The 15,011-nt window shown below is 39.9% G+C and overlaps 1 protein-coding gene across 1 annotated transcript; it reads left to right on the forward strand.

Annotated features, from left to right (window-relative positions):
* The first annotated feature begins 9,327 nt into the window (after positions 1-9,327).
* On the forward strand, positions 9,328-14,310 carry zranb2 (zinc finger, RAN-binding domain containing 2). Its single transcript, XM_086161755.1, has 10 exons — positions 9,328-9,518; positions 10,124-10,176; positions 10,278-10,386; positions 11,061-11,143; positions 11,216-11,292; positions 11,423-11,590; positions 11,668-11,822; positions 12,561-12,620; positions 13,119-13,268; positions 13,515-14,310. Exons 1-10 carry the CDS (start codon positions 9,463-9,465, stop codon positions 13,570-13,572), a joined length of 969 nt encoding a protein of 322 aa, XP_086017881.1. The 5' UTR covers positions 9,328-9,462; the 3' UTR covers positions 13,573-14,310.
* Positions 14,311-15,011: the final 701 nt, after the last annotated feature.

A 15,011-nucleotide genomic window follows, 5' to 3' on the forward strand; every position in this document is an offset into this window, starting at 1 on the left:
TGATGATCTGGACTGGCAGGATGATTACAGAAAGCAAGCTGGGGGCAGATGAACCACTGGTCAAGCTACATTTACTTTTTGATCCTAAACGTGTCAGGGAAAATGGAGACCAAATTGCAGGTAGAAGGCACATTTCAGAAAAAAAAATGAACGATTTCTTGATGAAGCTCAATAAACCATCTGACCACTGAACTGGAAAACTACAGGGGACTTTATGGGACACAGAGAAAATACAGAGGTAAAAGCCACGGCAAACATGGGAGGGAAAAATATGACAATAATGCAAGACAGGTGGGTAACATGTGGGCAGGCAGGGAGGTGAAGAGAAGACATGAGGAACAGAACGAGGCTGACATATAGTGATTCATCGACCAGACAAAAGCGCATGAAGATGGGCCAACTTCCTTGGGGTACAATACAGAGGGAGCCAGGTAATAGGAGGAACCTGGGGTCAAGACAAAAAGGCCAGACCCAGGGGGGTTCAGGCAAATTGTCTGGAGACAGGATAGTTGAAATATAGGACATCGCAAGGCATCTGGGAGCCAGGAGAGGCACACAGGGTCATTCAGGAGGAAAACCCCAGCACAGATGGAGGAGGTGAAGTCCCTCTGGCAGCAAAGACTTTGACTTCACATGTAAAGTAGCAGCAGTTGATGAAACTGTGCTGCGGCTTGCTCTTGTTCTGTAGCATCACTGCTGGGGGAAATAAGCAGCAAACATAGCGTGGGGAAAGAATGGGGTTTGATTGTTTTGCAGGACCTACTTGGATACCGAGTACCGACACAGCATTATCTTTATCGATCAATGCCGGTTTTCATTTCAACTCATCGTTTACTTTTTTTCTACAACATGAATATGCCAAATTGAAAACACCTTATCTTATGCTAAAATCATCGTGAAATTCTGCCAATTTTATGTTCTATACTACCTCTGATTGTGGTTTATTTGAGTCTGCTTTTTTATTATCAAAAATGAATCTTAACTTAATTTCCTTATACAGTATAACTATGATTATTTTGGAGATGAACATAACCCAGGGGAAAACATTCAAACAGGTACCGTTTATAAGACGGTTTCTGTATCCATTTTTAAATCATGCTGAGACAACGAGGCAAGAAAGATTTTCACTCTTTTCTGGTTTGGATCAAAGCTGGAGGAACATTGATTTTTTTTTTTTTCAAATGCCCCCAAAAAGTGATTCACAGTAATTAAATAAGAGCCTGCACGACAGATCTGAACAACTATTTGATAAAATTAGATTTGAACACATCCTGCTGGCTGTGCCTTAAAGGAAGCAAGCCTTTTGATATAACATTTGCCACAGACACACAGAAATTATCAAATGAGATCACCCTTTTTGGTGTAAACACTTTATCTGTGAAGTTGTGCGATTCTTTCCAAAGAACAATGTCTGTTCTGGGGGTTTTACCGAGATGGCCGAGTAAGCGACTTGGCTTACTGCAGGCCGAGCAAACCCCAAAAACCTTTTAAAAAGCTGACATATAATAAATAAATCCAAGTCAAGCATATAATCCCCTTGCTTCCCATGTGCACACGTTTTTTTTACACGAGAGTTTTTCAACAGATTTTAACGCGAAAGTCTCATGGCATAAGATGGTGACTTCTCTTTACGTGATGACAGTTGAATGAAAAAAGCAAAACAAGAAGAAATATGACCAAATTAACTGAATGATCCTGCTTAAAATGCTACATCTGTCAAATATGAAGAAACTTCCCGCTCGTGATCTCTTAAATCATATTCTCTTCAACCAATTATCTTCAACTGTAATGACAGTCATCATATCCATATGTAAGGTTTTGAGTGACGATAAAGTCCGCTTTGTCAAAATGAATATGGCAGCATAATAGATAAGTGGAGAACCTGGTGGTAATACTGCAGAGAGAAAAAGCAGCGCTACTAATGATGCAACTTCCAGGCATGAATAGTCATTACAGGGGAATGGTTTTCTCCGAAAGTCAGAGGAGCGATCAGGAAACTGTCAAAATGTGTCCAGCCCTCACTCAAGAGATTACTGATGACACCGTGGATTCAGAACTCAGTTCGGGTCCCAAAATAAGAGCTGACAAGCCATGGACAATAATTTTACCATTTTCTATGAGGACTATTCAAATTTCCCATCTTTATAATGAGATAAAATCTGCTTTATTGAACACCTCTGCAAATATGACTCTGAAGCTTGTCGGAGGCCAGCAAAGTAATAGGACAGGAATAATGAACCTTATTTATGAGATGTCTATGCAATCCTAGACAGCCGCCATGTGGCTAACGAGGAAAAAGGGCATCAATTCATCTTCACCAGAAATCAGTTGGAAGTTATATATTGTATAAACCAAATAGCATGGTTTTATTCATCTACAAACCCCTGGATGAAAAAAAAAACCTAAACATTCTATGTTGAATATTTGCTTCCTGCGCTATTTAATTGAATAATATTGCATGTGTCTAATTTTTCTCTTTTATCCGAATAAGTTTTATCAATTTTTTTGGATATCAGTTGATGAAATTATCATGATTTGAATGATTTGGGTTCTGATATCCCAACATTGTTAAAAATAATTACCCCCAGTAGTCTACATTCAATCAATGTTGGAGCTTTATGCATCTCAAAACTCAATATATGATTAACTATCAAACTTCAAAAATATGATTTATATCCAAGCAGACATTCCTCAGACACACCATTGAATCTTTTTGCTTTAACAGGCACTGGCATTAGAACAGAGCAAAACACTACTATTTCAGAGATTTCTCATGGAAAGTCACAAGGCCCATTGGTCTTACAACCGAATTTTCTGAACACTTTTGGACTACAATCAAACATCTGAGCCACAATTCTTAAAAGTCCACAGGCAAATCTGCGAATACAGCTAGAAAGCTGGTATTATAACTCTTATACCACTGAGCAACATTCAGTCAACTTAAGCATTTTTTTTATCGCCCAGAGCTATGCCACCGTTGGTGGAAATATCAATCTTTCGATTCCTGGGGGGGAAATATCACCTGTGTGATCAGGGGGAGAAACTGAAAACCAAATGCAGCGTTAATTATATTACAACTTAAGATTTTTTTATTTTTTTTTTTAACTTTTATTGACTCCTCAATGCCATTTTTTTCTTTGACAGGTACATTTAGTCCAATCCAAGTCAATTGATTTTATCCAGCAGCATATAGTGCTTTCAAATCTCCCAAGATGAATAGACACTGTAGCTGTATAACATAAACAGGATATCAGCATAATCCTAATTAAAAAATATACATTACAGACATCGATTTTTTTTTCACCATGTTTGTTAACATCCCATTATTTCGCCTGTAGCGGTTGAGCTCTGTGGATTGTGCAACTGCTTCCTTTTCATTTTTGCAGGCAGCTCACTAATAGCTCAACCGGTTGGTCATTAGTATTACAGCTTGAATCAGAGCTGGCACTCTCCTTTGCATCTTTAGGTCTGTCTTTCCTACCCTCCTTATTTGTTTGTTTTTGTTCCAAATTTTCAAAACGAGCTTCAACAAACAGCGAAGCATGAATATCTTCTTAATATACAGTAACAGTTCATAGACACCCAACATAAAGTATTATATCCAATAAAAAGTTACTTAAACCAATGATCCAAGGAAATTATTCCCAACTACAATTATTGCTGCTGAACACTTGACCCATCACTTTTTTATCATGCTTTTTAGGTGGCTTTTAAAGAAAAGGCTGAGGAGACAATCGCACGGTCCACATTCCCCGGCTTCCAAAAATGAATGTGCTTTAGTGATAAGGACCGGATGAGAGGACAAGAGATACTGCACAATGCAGCAGCACATGTGCCAGCGCAGGCTGCTGTGCAGTCGCCTGCATTATATAACTGTGATGAGGTTCACTGACGCCTTACAGTTTACCTTTCACCGCTAATGTGTGAACACAGAGGCAACTCAGTCGCTGAGTTGAGCCATCCTCTAACAAATGTGCATGACTATAAATAGCATCTAGTTAATAAAAAGGCTCACAGTTGACTAATGCTTGGCACATGTCGCCACCCTGGTTAATGGTGAATGATATTGAGTCAAGAATGGTGTGTGCCATTTTCCGCCAGTCTCCAACTCCTCACCCTCAACCAACCCCCTTTTTCTCGGGAACTGCTTGCTGCCATCTGTCAATATTGGAAAGCCCCGGTGGCTTGCAGCAGTGTTTTGCAAACCTACATACATGGCTGCTCTTCCCTGTCAGACTCTGCTGTGCATAAACCTCCTGCCATAACCAGCCATCGGGCTTGAAAGCAGTGTAAGCCTTGCCAGAGCTTCATTGACACTCATGGAAAATCTCTTTGTAGTATTACTGACCTGGGAAATAATCAGATGTTGAACTGTACATGTTTCAGAAAGGACACAGTAAAGTTCGAGATACTTTAATGCCAGTGAGGGCGCCTATATGTAGAGAGAATTGTTTAACAATGTGATAGGTAACTGCCTAAATCCTAACCACATCTTTCATACAGCTGTGTGCTGACACTTGAAGGCAAAATGATAGTGTCATTTCGTATTGTTTGTTTTTATTTCCCTCCTCACTCAGTTCTGCACAATGCAGAAATCAAACTGAAAGAATAATCTCTGCTACAATCCACAATACAAATGACTACTATGCTGAGTGAGACTCTAAAAGAGGCCTCCCTCACAAAAAAAAAAAAAAAAAAAAAAAAAAAAAGAACTTAAATTACATTAGCAAAGCTCAAGCAATGTGGTGGATGCTTAATCTTTAACCAATAAACGGCAGGCTGGGTTGCCTGATTAGATGGCACATTTTTCTATTATCACAAGTTAGGAGAAAAAAACAAAACAAACAAACATGGAACTTTTCATCAGAATGTGAAGCTTTACATCTGCATAAATTATTCAAGATATTATCTTGTATAATAAGTTACTACTAAAAGTATAGTTCTTTAAGACCAAACATACAATGTGTGCTACGAACATCTGATGCCAGAGAACATCCGTGATAAAATGAGTAAAAACTAAGCTAAGTACCATTAAGTATCAAAAAACAAAATAATTAAAGCATGACTCATAAATAAACAAATTTATCTTTAAATCCAACAAACTCTTATTAAAATGTATATATATTTGATAAAATGTGTAGCCCTAGGACTTGTAGCCCTAAGAGGTATGTACATGTATGAACAGCTCCCTCTGCGTTGTCCAAGATATAACAATTCAAGACCATTAAATACATTCGTCAATGAGAGTTTTATAGAAAGAAAGGGTCTTTTTTAATAACATGCTCTTTGTATGTATTATGAATAATGGTGATTAAGATCAAGGAGACATTTCCATTAACAGAAAGAGTTTGCATCCTTGAATGTCCCTCTCTTGCTTCTGATACCTTATCCAAAACAGACATATTTTTATGTTGTTGGTAGTTCAAATAAACCAGCTACAGGGCTCATAAATCAAGTGCTTGTCTGCCTAACAGATACATAATGATTAAAGCAATATATGATTAAAAAAAAAAGGGGGGGGGGTCATGTTCAGTTAATCTCAAGTATACTCAGTAAAAAGAAACCATCTTGTCCATGGGGGTGAGGGGCATGTTTGTCACCATAAAAAAATGAACAAGGAAAACAGACTCAAAGACTAAAAATGAAATGGTAAAATGGCTCGTGGTGCAGCGTCTGGGTCACAGACTAGCTGGGACCTCCAGTGATCCCTGACTTACCCAGCAGCAGATTTGGAGGACAACGGCAAGTCATTTAAGCTCTGGTGTGCACTTCAATTGTACCACTGTATCACATTAAAAAATAAACAAATTAAAGAATTTCCTTCTCATTAACCACAATCACATCTCAGAAACATATGGTGGTTCATGCATCTTAAACACTCTCTTATGAGCTGCGAAATAATCTCATCAGGAATCATAAAACATTTGTGTGCAAAGCCAAGTTTGATTAATTCCAGCATAATGTTTACAAAATATTGGAGCACTGTCATGCCATGATGGCATAATTTGTTACTTACACTTGATATAAATGAATTGGTCTATTAAATTGAAAGCACATGAATAATCACCCTCAGGCAAAGAAGTTGAAAATAATTTGATTTTTTTTCCTTTAAATCTTTTTCAGTCAATTGGCATAGTTGTAAATGGTTAATATGTGAATGTTTCATTGAATAAAGTCATCAGACAGAGCATTGGGGTTTAATCTATTACCTTCATACATGAGGACTTCAAGTCATTTCACGCACTTTGTTTACACAAACCACCGGTTATGGATACTTGACACGTCCTAAACATGCTGCATACTTCCCCTATAAATACATGGATTTGTCACATACTACTCTTAAATAACATACAGACATTACCCTTTTTGAAGTGCCTGTACCTCACACAGTAACATGGCACATCCCCAATGCGAATAAACAAATTGATTCACTGGGTGACAATGAGAATGGACCCGGTTTGTTCGTGTGAGAGTCAAATATTGAGATTAACTGGCATCTAGTGGTCAATAGTAGTACTGCAAGACAAAAGACTGGAATTGGGCGTCTACTTCTTTTCCTTTCGGCAAATCCCTTCAGGTCTCGCCGCAGCAAATCAACCTCCTCCATCTAACGCTATTCTCTATTTCCCCTTCTCTCACACCTCTTTCACTAAATCCATAAATCTTCTCTTCCTCCAGACCTCCTGCCTGGCAGTTCAAAACTCCACATTCTTCCACTATCTTCCGGTGTACATGACCAAACGTCTCGGTCTGGCTTCTCTGAGCTTATCTCTAAAACATCTAACATGTGCTGTCTGTCTGATCAACTCTTTCCTGATCCTAGCCATCCTTATCAGTCCCAAAGAGGGCCTCAACGTCTTGATCTCTGCTACCTCCAGCCCTGCTACTCAAAATCCTCCACCTTCTTTATCTCCTCCCCCCTGTAGTCTCACCGTTCCACTTGGGTTCGTCTCATTCACACCCATGTCTTCTGTCTGGTTGTGGCTAACCTTCATTCCATTCCTTTCAAGGGCATTCTTCCACCTGTTCCCTGTTCTCACTACAGATAACAATGTCATCTGCAAACATCATGGTCCGTGGAGGTTCCTGTCTAACCTCATCTCTCAGCCTGTCCATCACCACTGCAAACAAGGAGGAGCTCAGAGCTGATCTGTGATGTAGTCCCCCCTCCACCTTGAACTTCTCTGTCACACCTACAACACACCTCACCACTGTCTCACAGCTGGCATACATGTCCTGCGCCACTCTAACACTAACCTGCCCCTCCAGAATTCCTCATACTATACATTGCTCATCTCTCAACATCCTGTCGTACGCATTTTCTGGGTACCAATGCTGGTAGAGAAGAACAGAGAACGTCTGACTTTCTCTGCAGTTCTCTTTTGAAAGTAGATACTGCATCTGTAGTACTCTTTCTTGGCATTAAACTATATTGCTGTGCACAAATGCCGGCATCTGCTCTCAGTCGAGTTTCCACTGCTCTCTGCGATAACTTCACTGTATGGCTCATCAACTTTATTCCTCTAGTTAACCACAATTCTGCTTATCTTCCTTATTCTAAAAAATGGGCACCATCACACTTCTTCTCCATTCCTCAGGCATCTTCCCACTCTAAGATTCTGTTGAATAATCTAACCAGGAACTCTACTGCCCCCCCTCCCAGACATGTCCATACCTCCACTGGTACATCATCAGGAACCATCACTTTTCATCCTTGTCAATGACTTCCTCAGTTCACTTTTACTAATCTCTGCTACTTTGGGGTCCACAATAGCCTCCTCCTCTACCCTTCTCTTGCTTTCACTTTCTTCATTCATCAGCTCTTCAAAGTACTCTTCCCATCACAAGTCTGGCACCTTTCAATACATTTCCCTCTCTATCCTCAATTACCAAATCTGCTTTACATCCTTTGCATCTCTGTCTGTTTTGCCAACCTGTATAAATCACTCACCCCATTTACTGTCCAGTCAAGCATACAAGTTATCATACATCCTTTGTTTGGCCTTTGCCACCTCTATCTACCTTGCGCTGCACCTCCCTGTCCTCATGTCTGTTCTCTTCAATCCCCTCACTGCCTCACTTCCTCTTTGGTAACCTCTTTCTCAGTATATACTCCTGTACTTCCTCATTCCACCACCAAGTCACAACCAAGTACTCTTCTACCTGTGTCCCCTGATAACATTAACTTTAGTTGTCCAGTCGTCTGGAAGATCTCCCTGCCCACCCAGAGCCTTTCTCAACTGCTCTGTGAAAACCCTGAATGTTTGTAACCTTTGAATGATAACCTAAGTTGGAATTATTATTATTATTATTGTTATTATTATTATTATTATTACATTACTAGGGGTGGCTCAGTGGCTAGCGCTTCGGCCTCACAGCAAGAAGGTTTGATTCCAACAAGGGGGACCTTTCTTCGTGGAGTTTGCATCTCTGCATGGTTTTTTCCCGCATTCCAAAAACATGCAGCAGGTTGATCGGGAAAATTACCCCCAATGAGTGAGTGATTGAATATCGTCTGTCTTTGTATGTGGCTCTTGCCCAGTGACAGCTAGGATAGGCTCCAGCATCCCTTGCAACCCTGAGTGCAGTATAAGTCAGACCTGGCCGTTTTGCGGCCTGCGGGCCATATCCGGCCCGATTTGCTTTTTTTATCCGGCCCACCAAACTATTGTCTTTGTATTCAATCAATATTGGATTTAGAAACTCCTTATGTTTTCCTTTTGTTTAATTTGGTATGGGTGATTGCAAACAAAATAATGCCAGTACATTCATATGATCATTAATGATTCTAAAGTTGAAATAAAATGCCTAAAACTATAAATATTTAAATTGCAATTTTCATTTTGTTCAATTTACATGATACCTAGTTGGCCTGCGCATAAAAAATAAATAAGAAATGTGGCCCGCCGCTTGAAATAATTGCCCACCCTTGACATAAGTGGAAGAAGATGAATGGATGGATAATTGTCATTATTGTTATTAGTAGTAATAGTAGTAGTAGTAGTAGTAGTAGTAGTAGTAGTAGTAGTAATAGTAGTGGTAGTAGTAGCAGTAGTATCGTTATTGTTATTATTATTATTGTTGTTGTTTTTGTTGTTATTATTATTATTAAACAGGGTTGGCCTATGCTGGTGATACACTTGGTCATCTCGATTATATTTTTAGGCGGTAAAACGTGCAAGGTGAAAGAGAAGAAGAAAAACCGAGAATAACGGCAGTTTTTTTGGTGATAACTGAATGACAAATACTAAGTTTGCAAACTCCACTGGACAATTTTGGGTTTGAAGAAAACTCTCAGGCATAATTTTGGGGAGCTATCGACGTACCTTGGGAGAACAACAATAAGGCAGTCGGAAGCAGCCGGGCAGCGCAGGGAGGCGGCGCTGGTCCATCCGCTGCATGTTCCGTGTGTGTGTGTGCACACCCTGCCAACGAGGGTAAGCAGTGTTAAAAGGCACAACAATGTCGGGGAAGAGTTTTCGAGTCAGCGACGGGGACTGGATTTGTCCTGATAAAAAGTGAGTGCTCCGACGAGTCTGCGAAACGGCGTCGTGCGTAAAGTCAACCGAGTGGCGTTCTCTCCTCTTAGTCAATTCCAATGTTAGCATGTTAGCTTGCAAGGCCTTCAGCCGTCCTAGCAGCGTTTAGAATAACGTCGGTTGACTTTGTCTTTTGGGAAACAGTTACCTCGCATTATGGAATAAAATAAACATGTTATTAATCCGGTATTTCTTATATCTCAGGTTACATATGACAGTAAGTCTTGTTTGTGGCTTCAGAACTAGCAGGGTAGCTATAATTAGCTCCTGCCGAATACACATTCTCCTAGCCATTGTACGTGGTGCTCGAAGTGTAGAATTGGAGCTGGAGTTTGGCATGAGCAACACCCAGGGTCAGAAGTATCTGTTTGCGGCTGTAATACTTTTCCGTCGGCTTTGGTGACAAACAAGCCTGCTGCAGCATTCTGTGCACAGGCCTCCGATACACTGGCTAAGGAAGAGCTTCCAGATAATAGTGTAGCATATGATTGAGCAAAATAATGCGCAGCTCATTCCAAATATGCTTGAATGCAACAGGGAACCTGGACTACTCTGTATCTGTATCTATGTTTTGTGTTTTCTAGGTGTGGAAATGTGAACTTTGCTCGAAGAACTAGTTGTAACAGATGTGGTAGAGGTGGGTTTTTTTTAATCCCAATAGAATTTAATCAGCTGAATACATCCAATCAACCAAACAAGCAAATAAAGAGGCCCTTTTGAACACTTGTTCTTTTGCAGAGAAAACCACGGAGGCGAAGATGATGAAGGCTGGAGGAACAGAAATCGGGAAAACTCTAGCCGAAAAGAGCAGAGGCCTTTTCAGTGCAAATGACTGGCAATGTAAAACGTGAGTGTCTGTAGATGATTTCTGTGATGCAAGTGTCTGATTGCAGTGGTTTCGGGGAAAGGTAATGTAGTCCTGTTTTAGAAAATGTATTTCTTGTAGGATTAAACATTTTTGTTTGTTTGGTTTTAATATTTTGTTGTTATGGCCCTGAAAGGCTTGTCGTCAGTATATACTTGGAAAGAATCACAATATTTTGCACCCATCCCTGTTTCGCAAGAAAAGAGACAGCAAAACCGGTTCTAGATATCACTGTACCAATTCATCAGCGATCCATTGCATCTGCAGTGCTGCCAACAAGTGGAAATATCTAAAAATTTTCTAGCCAAATTTTTGAAATGTAAACTTTGTTGAACGTGGTTCAACCTGGTTTACTGAAATGCACGAACGAAAACTGCTTTTCAAAGTTGCGGCTCATTTGTATAAGCTCCTCAACCAGCCAGATTTCTGGTCAGCATTCAGGTCATTAGAATTACTCTTTGCGAATTAATTTTTAAAAGGTGATTCATAGAGTGAATGCACTGTATAAGTGTGGAACATTCTATCTCAATGTGGCACTCATAAATATTTTGGCCGATGGGTCTCGTGAACAAGTACGCATAAGATTATCGTACGTGAGCAGGAAGAAGACATTTTGCCTTCAGATGAGATATGTGTTATTTCCCCCCTTTTTAAAGATGTGGCAATGTGAATTGGGCAAGGAGGTCAGAGTGCAACATGTGTAACACACCGAAATATGCCAAGCTGGAAGAGAGAACAGGTAACCAAACAAACAGTTTCCCTGTTGCTGGCACACTAGATGAATGTTAATTTCTCTTTAAACTTCTTCCAGGCTATGGAGGAGGCTTTAATGAAAGGGAGAATGTTGAATACATTGAGCGAGAGGAATCGGATGGTGAATATGATGAGGTCAGTACTAAAAGTGCTGGTATCATAATTCAAAGGAAACATTTTGGTCTGGTTGTGTTTGAAATGAATAAGTCTTCTGTCCTGTAATCCTCCGAATCGGTTTCAGAAATGTTTCCTTGTTAACTAACAGTTTGGCAGGAAAAAGAAAAAGTATCGTGGAAAGACCAATAGCAATTCCTCTACTAAAGAAAGTGAAAAGAAACCACCGCCACCACCCCCAAAAGATGATGAGGAGGAGGAGGAGGAAGATGATGAGGAGGAGGAGGAAGATGGTGACCTTTCTAAGTACAAACTGGATGTAAGATTGAGGTCTAAATGAAAGAGAAATGTGAATTTAGCCTGTAACAAATTATGAAAATAAGATCCCGTTCCCAGGATGATGATGAAGATGACGAAGATGGAGACCTCTCTAAGTATGACCTGATTGCCAGTGACGATGACGAAAAGCAGACCAAGAAAAAGGGTAGCCGCTCAGGTTCATCTCGCTCGTCCTCGCGCTCGTCCAGCTCCAGTTCACGGTCGAGGTCCAGGTAAAAGGGTACAGGTCAAGGGTAACTCCGGGCAAAATGTCAGTATCAGTTCTATTTTCCCTCTGAATTACTGATCAATGTGCTGTCTTTTTTTCCCCTTGTCTTAACCACTTCTTCTATGGTGTTAGACTTCTGATGTTTAGAGTGAAAGAGTTTCCTTGCTGGGTTGTTTTGATGGAAGGAATACATTTTTCATTATGTAAAGCTGCCTTTCAAATAACTGAGTTAAGCTGTGTGGGTTTTATTTCTTGATACGTGATTAATCTGCCACTGCCTCAGCAATAACAATTTGATCGAATTAGCTTTGAGTATTAAAGCCGTGGCAATATATTTTAGCAATTGATCAACCATAGTTGTTTAATTGGAATTATTGCAAGGCATCCAGGAAGGCCTAATACAGGTATGTTAGGTGTACTAAAACAGCATCTTAATCGAAAGTAAGTTACAGATGGAAAAAAGTTATGCTGTAAAATGGTTTCAGCCCACTTGTATGATCATGTTGTGATTAAACTGAGTTTTCATTTTCACCTGGTCTAACTACAAATAATGAACCAGAAAGAATCATTATCAGCTGCACATTTTTTCCGGATTATTGGGCCCACACTATGTGCCAGTGGAAAAATGGCCACGAGTGTAACGTACAGAAAAACAAACAAAAAAAAACAAAAAAAAAACAGTGCACATCGCCAGATAAGCAGCACTAAAAAAAATAGTGGAAACTTTTTTTTTCTCTTTCAGGTCCCGTTCTAGGAGCTCGTCTAGTTCCCGGTCTGGATCTCGCTCGAGGTCCCACTCCAGGTGAATGAGGTGACATGCACTCTCTACCTCTAGAGAGTGTATGTGGGGTGAAAGCTCCGAAGCAGGCGTCTTCCTAGCTTAAGATAAACTCGGCCTCTGCAACGTGAACTTATTCGTCATTTTAGTTACAACAATTTTAGTTACATTTTCAAATTGAGTCAAAAGCAAAGCTGTCAACAGGTTTTCATTCACCTGATGTGGGTTCAGATGAAGTTAACCTTCCTATTTTATCTCACATGAAGTTACTGAGCCTAATTATGTGAATTTGCTACTCACCAAGAATGTCTTTAGTTGTAGCAGTTGTAGAGAGCCCCACTTAATGCGGAAGTATTCAAACTAAATTATTCCCGTGGTGTCACAGGCACTGGGTTAATATGAGCCTGATAGTGTTTCGGTAAATATCAGGTTTCTTACTTGGAGAAGCTTGATAAATACCCAGTGTGGTGATGCATTTGTTTGGGCCCTACTGACTTCAGTGCTTGATTTTTATCCTCAAAGATCCAGCTCCAGGTCTGGAAAAGGCTCTTCTCCCCGGAAGAGGTCCTGCTCCCCTTCCTCCTCACCTGAGAGGAGACAGAAGCGCAGTCGCTCCAGGTCCTCATCTGGAGGGAGAAAGCGGAGACGCTCTAGATCACGTTCGTCCGAAAGGTTTGGGTTTCTGTGGAATACCACAATGGCTCTGATTATTATTAGCCATTTATCGCCTCATTTATGGGACTTTCAGATTTACTTTCAGATCTAAAATCTGTTCATTTTCATTGTCATGAAGTTTTTTTTTGCTTTGTTTGTTTTTTTAATACTTTTCTGACATTTTACTTGGTTCAAGTCTATGACCTGACAAATGAAAGCTGTCTAACCCGGGTTCCTCTTCCCTTGGTGTTTGTGTGCTTTCAGGCGGAGCAACCAGTCCTCTGGATCCTCCCATTCTGGCTCCAGTTCAAAAAAGAAATAACTTTTATTTCAGTCTGTGAATCAAGAAAGGAATCTTACAAATGCATGTAACACTGAAAGGAAAACAACCACATTCAGACAGTGTTCATTTTCATAGAACCTCTCAAGTCTTATTTCTCCATAAAAATGATGGGTGCAACATACCCCGCTCTGACATCTCCTTTCATACAGTCCCTTTTGAAAAATGAAATACACCGTAATCTTTGACTCATTTCTGTGAACATAGGTGTCCATTCAACATATTTGCTTCTATAAGAAAATCAGATTCTGTGAAGAGGCTGTATCCCTTCATTATCTCAATTCTCCTGAACATCATGGTGGCAGTCCCACTTATTTTGAGGAAAATGGAAGTACAAGTGGTGTCTATCTCTTTTCCTGTTTGTTTTTCTCTTAGTCCATTCTGGATAATTTTTTTAGTTAAAAGACGAAACACCGTATTAGAATAACATGTAGCAGTTAATTTTGGCCTTAAATTCTGTTTTTTGTTTTCAAGGTAAGTATTTTACTTTTTGATATTCATAAATTGCATAAAGTAGAAGATTTTGGTTTAGGGTTTTGTCTTCTGCACTTGTCATTAAAGAAACCAAAAGAATAATGAGGCAGATTTCAATTTCCCTTATCAGTGCCACAGTAACCAGCCCTCAGATGTCTACATTTAATGTAGAATGTGACAAGTCTTGGTGAAACAATTACAATGTTACACATGTAAATAAAATCCTGTTGACATGTTGTCTGGTAATCCTGTGTCTTATTTTCCTCGTTTATTTTGCATCCTACTCAGAATGAATACTTTGTAAAATACTATTAAGGTACACGAGCTTCGATGTGGTTTTCCAGTGTCGTTTTAAACCACTAGATGGCACATTTTGCAGAAACCGACAGGCGGTATGGAATAGCTCATAAACTTATGTGTCCAGAAGACCTCGCAGTGACACAGTGGACCTTTCTATAGAATTTCCAATCATGAGTTTAAGATTTAAATCTAAACTGGGTAAAATGACATCATACAATGAAATTGACACTTGACTTAATCCTGTCTGCATCTGCTAGAAATGAAACTAACTTAAAAAAGGGGGCAACTTTGAAAGTATGAGAAATTCAGCCTAAATTCATTCTCGATCAATATCAGCAATGTTGCCACGAACAAATACCTGTGCATGAAAAGCATGGATACATAACCATCCACGCACTAAACGCTTCCCTCCATGTCTTCCCACGCAGTTGTTTTGGATTTCACCACTGGACAACATTCATCAACTTAAACCTCCTAAGTGTATCGGTAATCCTCAATATGGGAGAACCATGTTCGTCCTTCCTTGAGATGGGCAGGTCACCCTTTGGGTGTGATAAAAAGTCTTGCAAAAAGTCACACTTGATATCAGCAGAACACTCAACCATCACGTTTTCCTCGCAAAGTCCTCCCTCCTCCTTCTGGCCCTG

This window comes from Fistularia commersonii, chromosome 16, assembly GCF_037954325.1.
Source record: "Fistularia commersonii isolate RoL2024-O1a breed Wild chromosome 16, RoL_Fcom_v1.0, whole genome shotgun sequence".
Taxonomy (NCBI): Eukaryota; Metazoa; Chordata; class Actinopteri; order Syngnathiformes; family Fistulariidae; genus Fistularia; species Fistularia commersonii.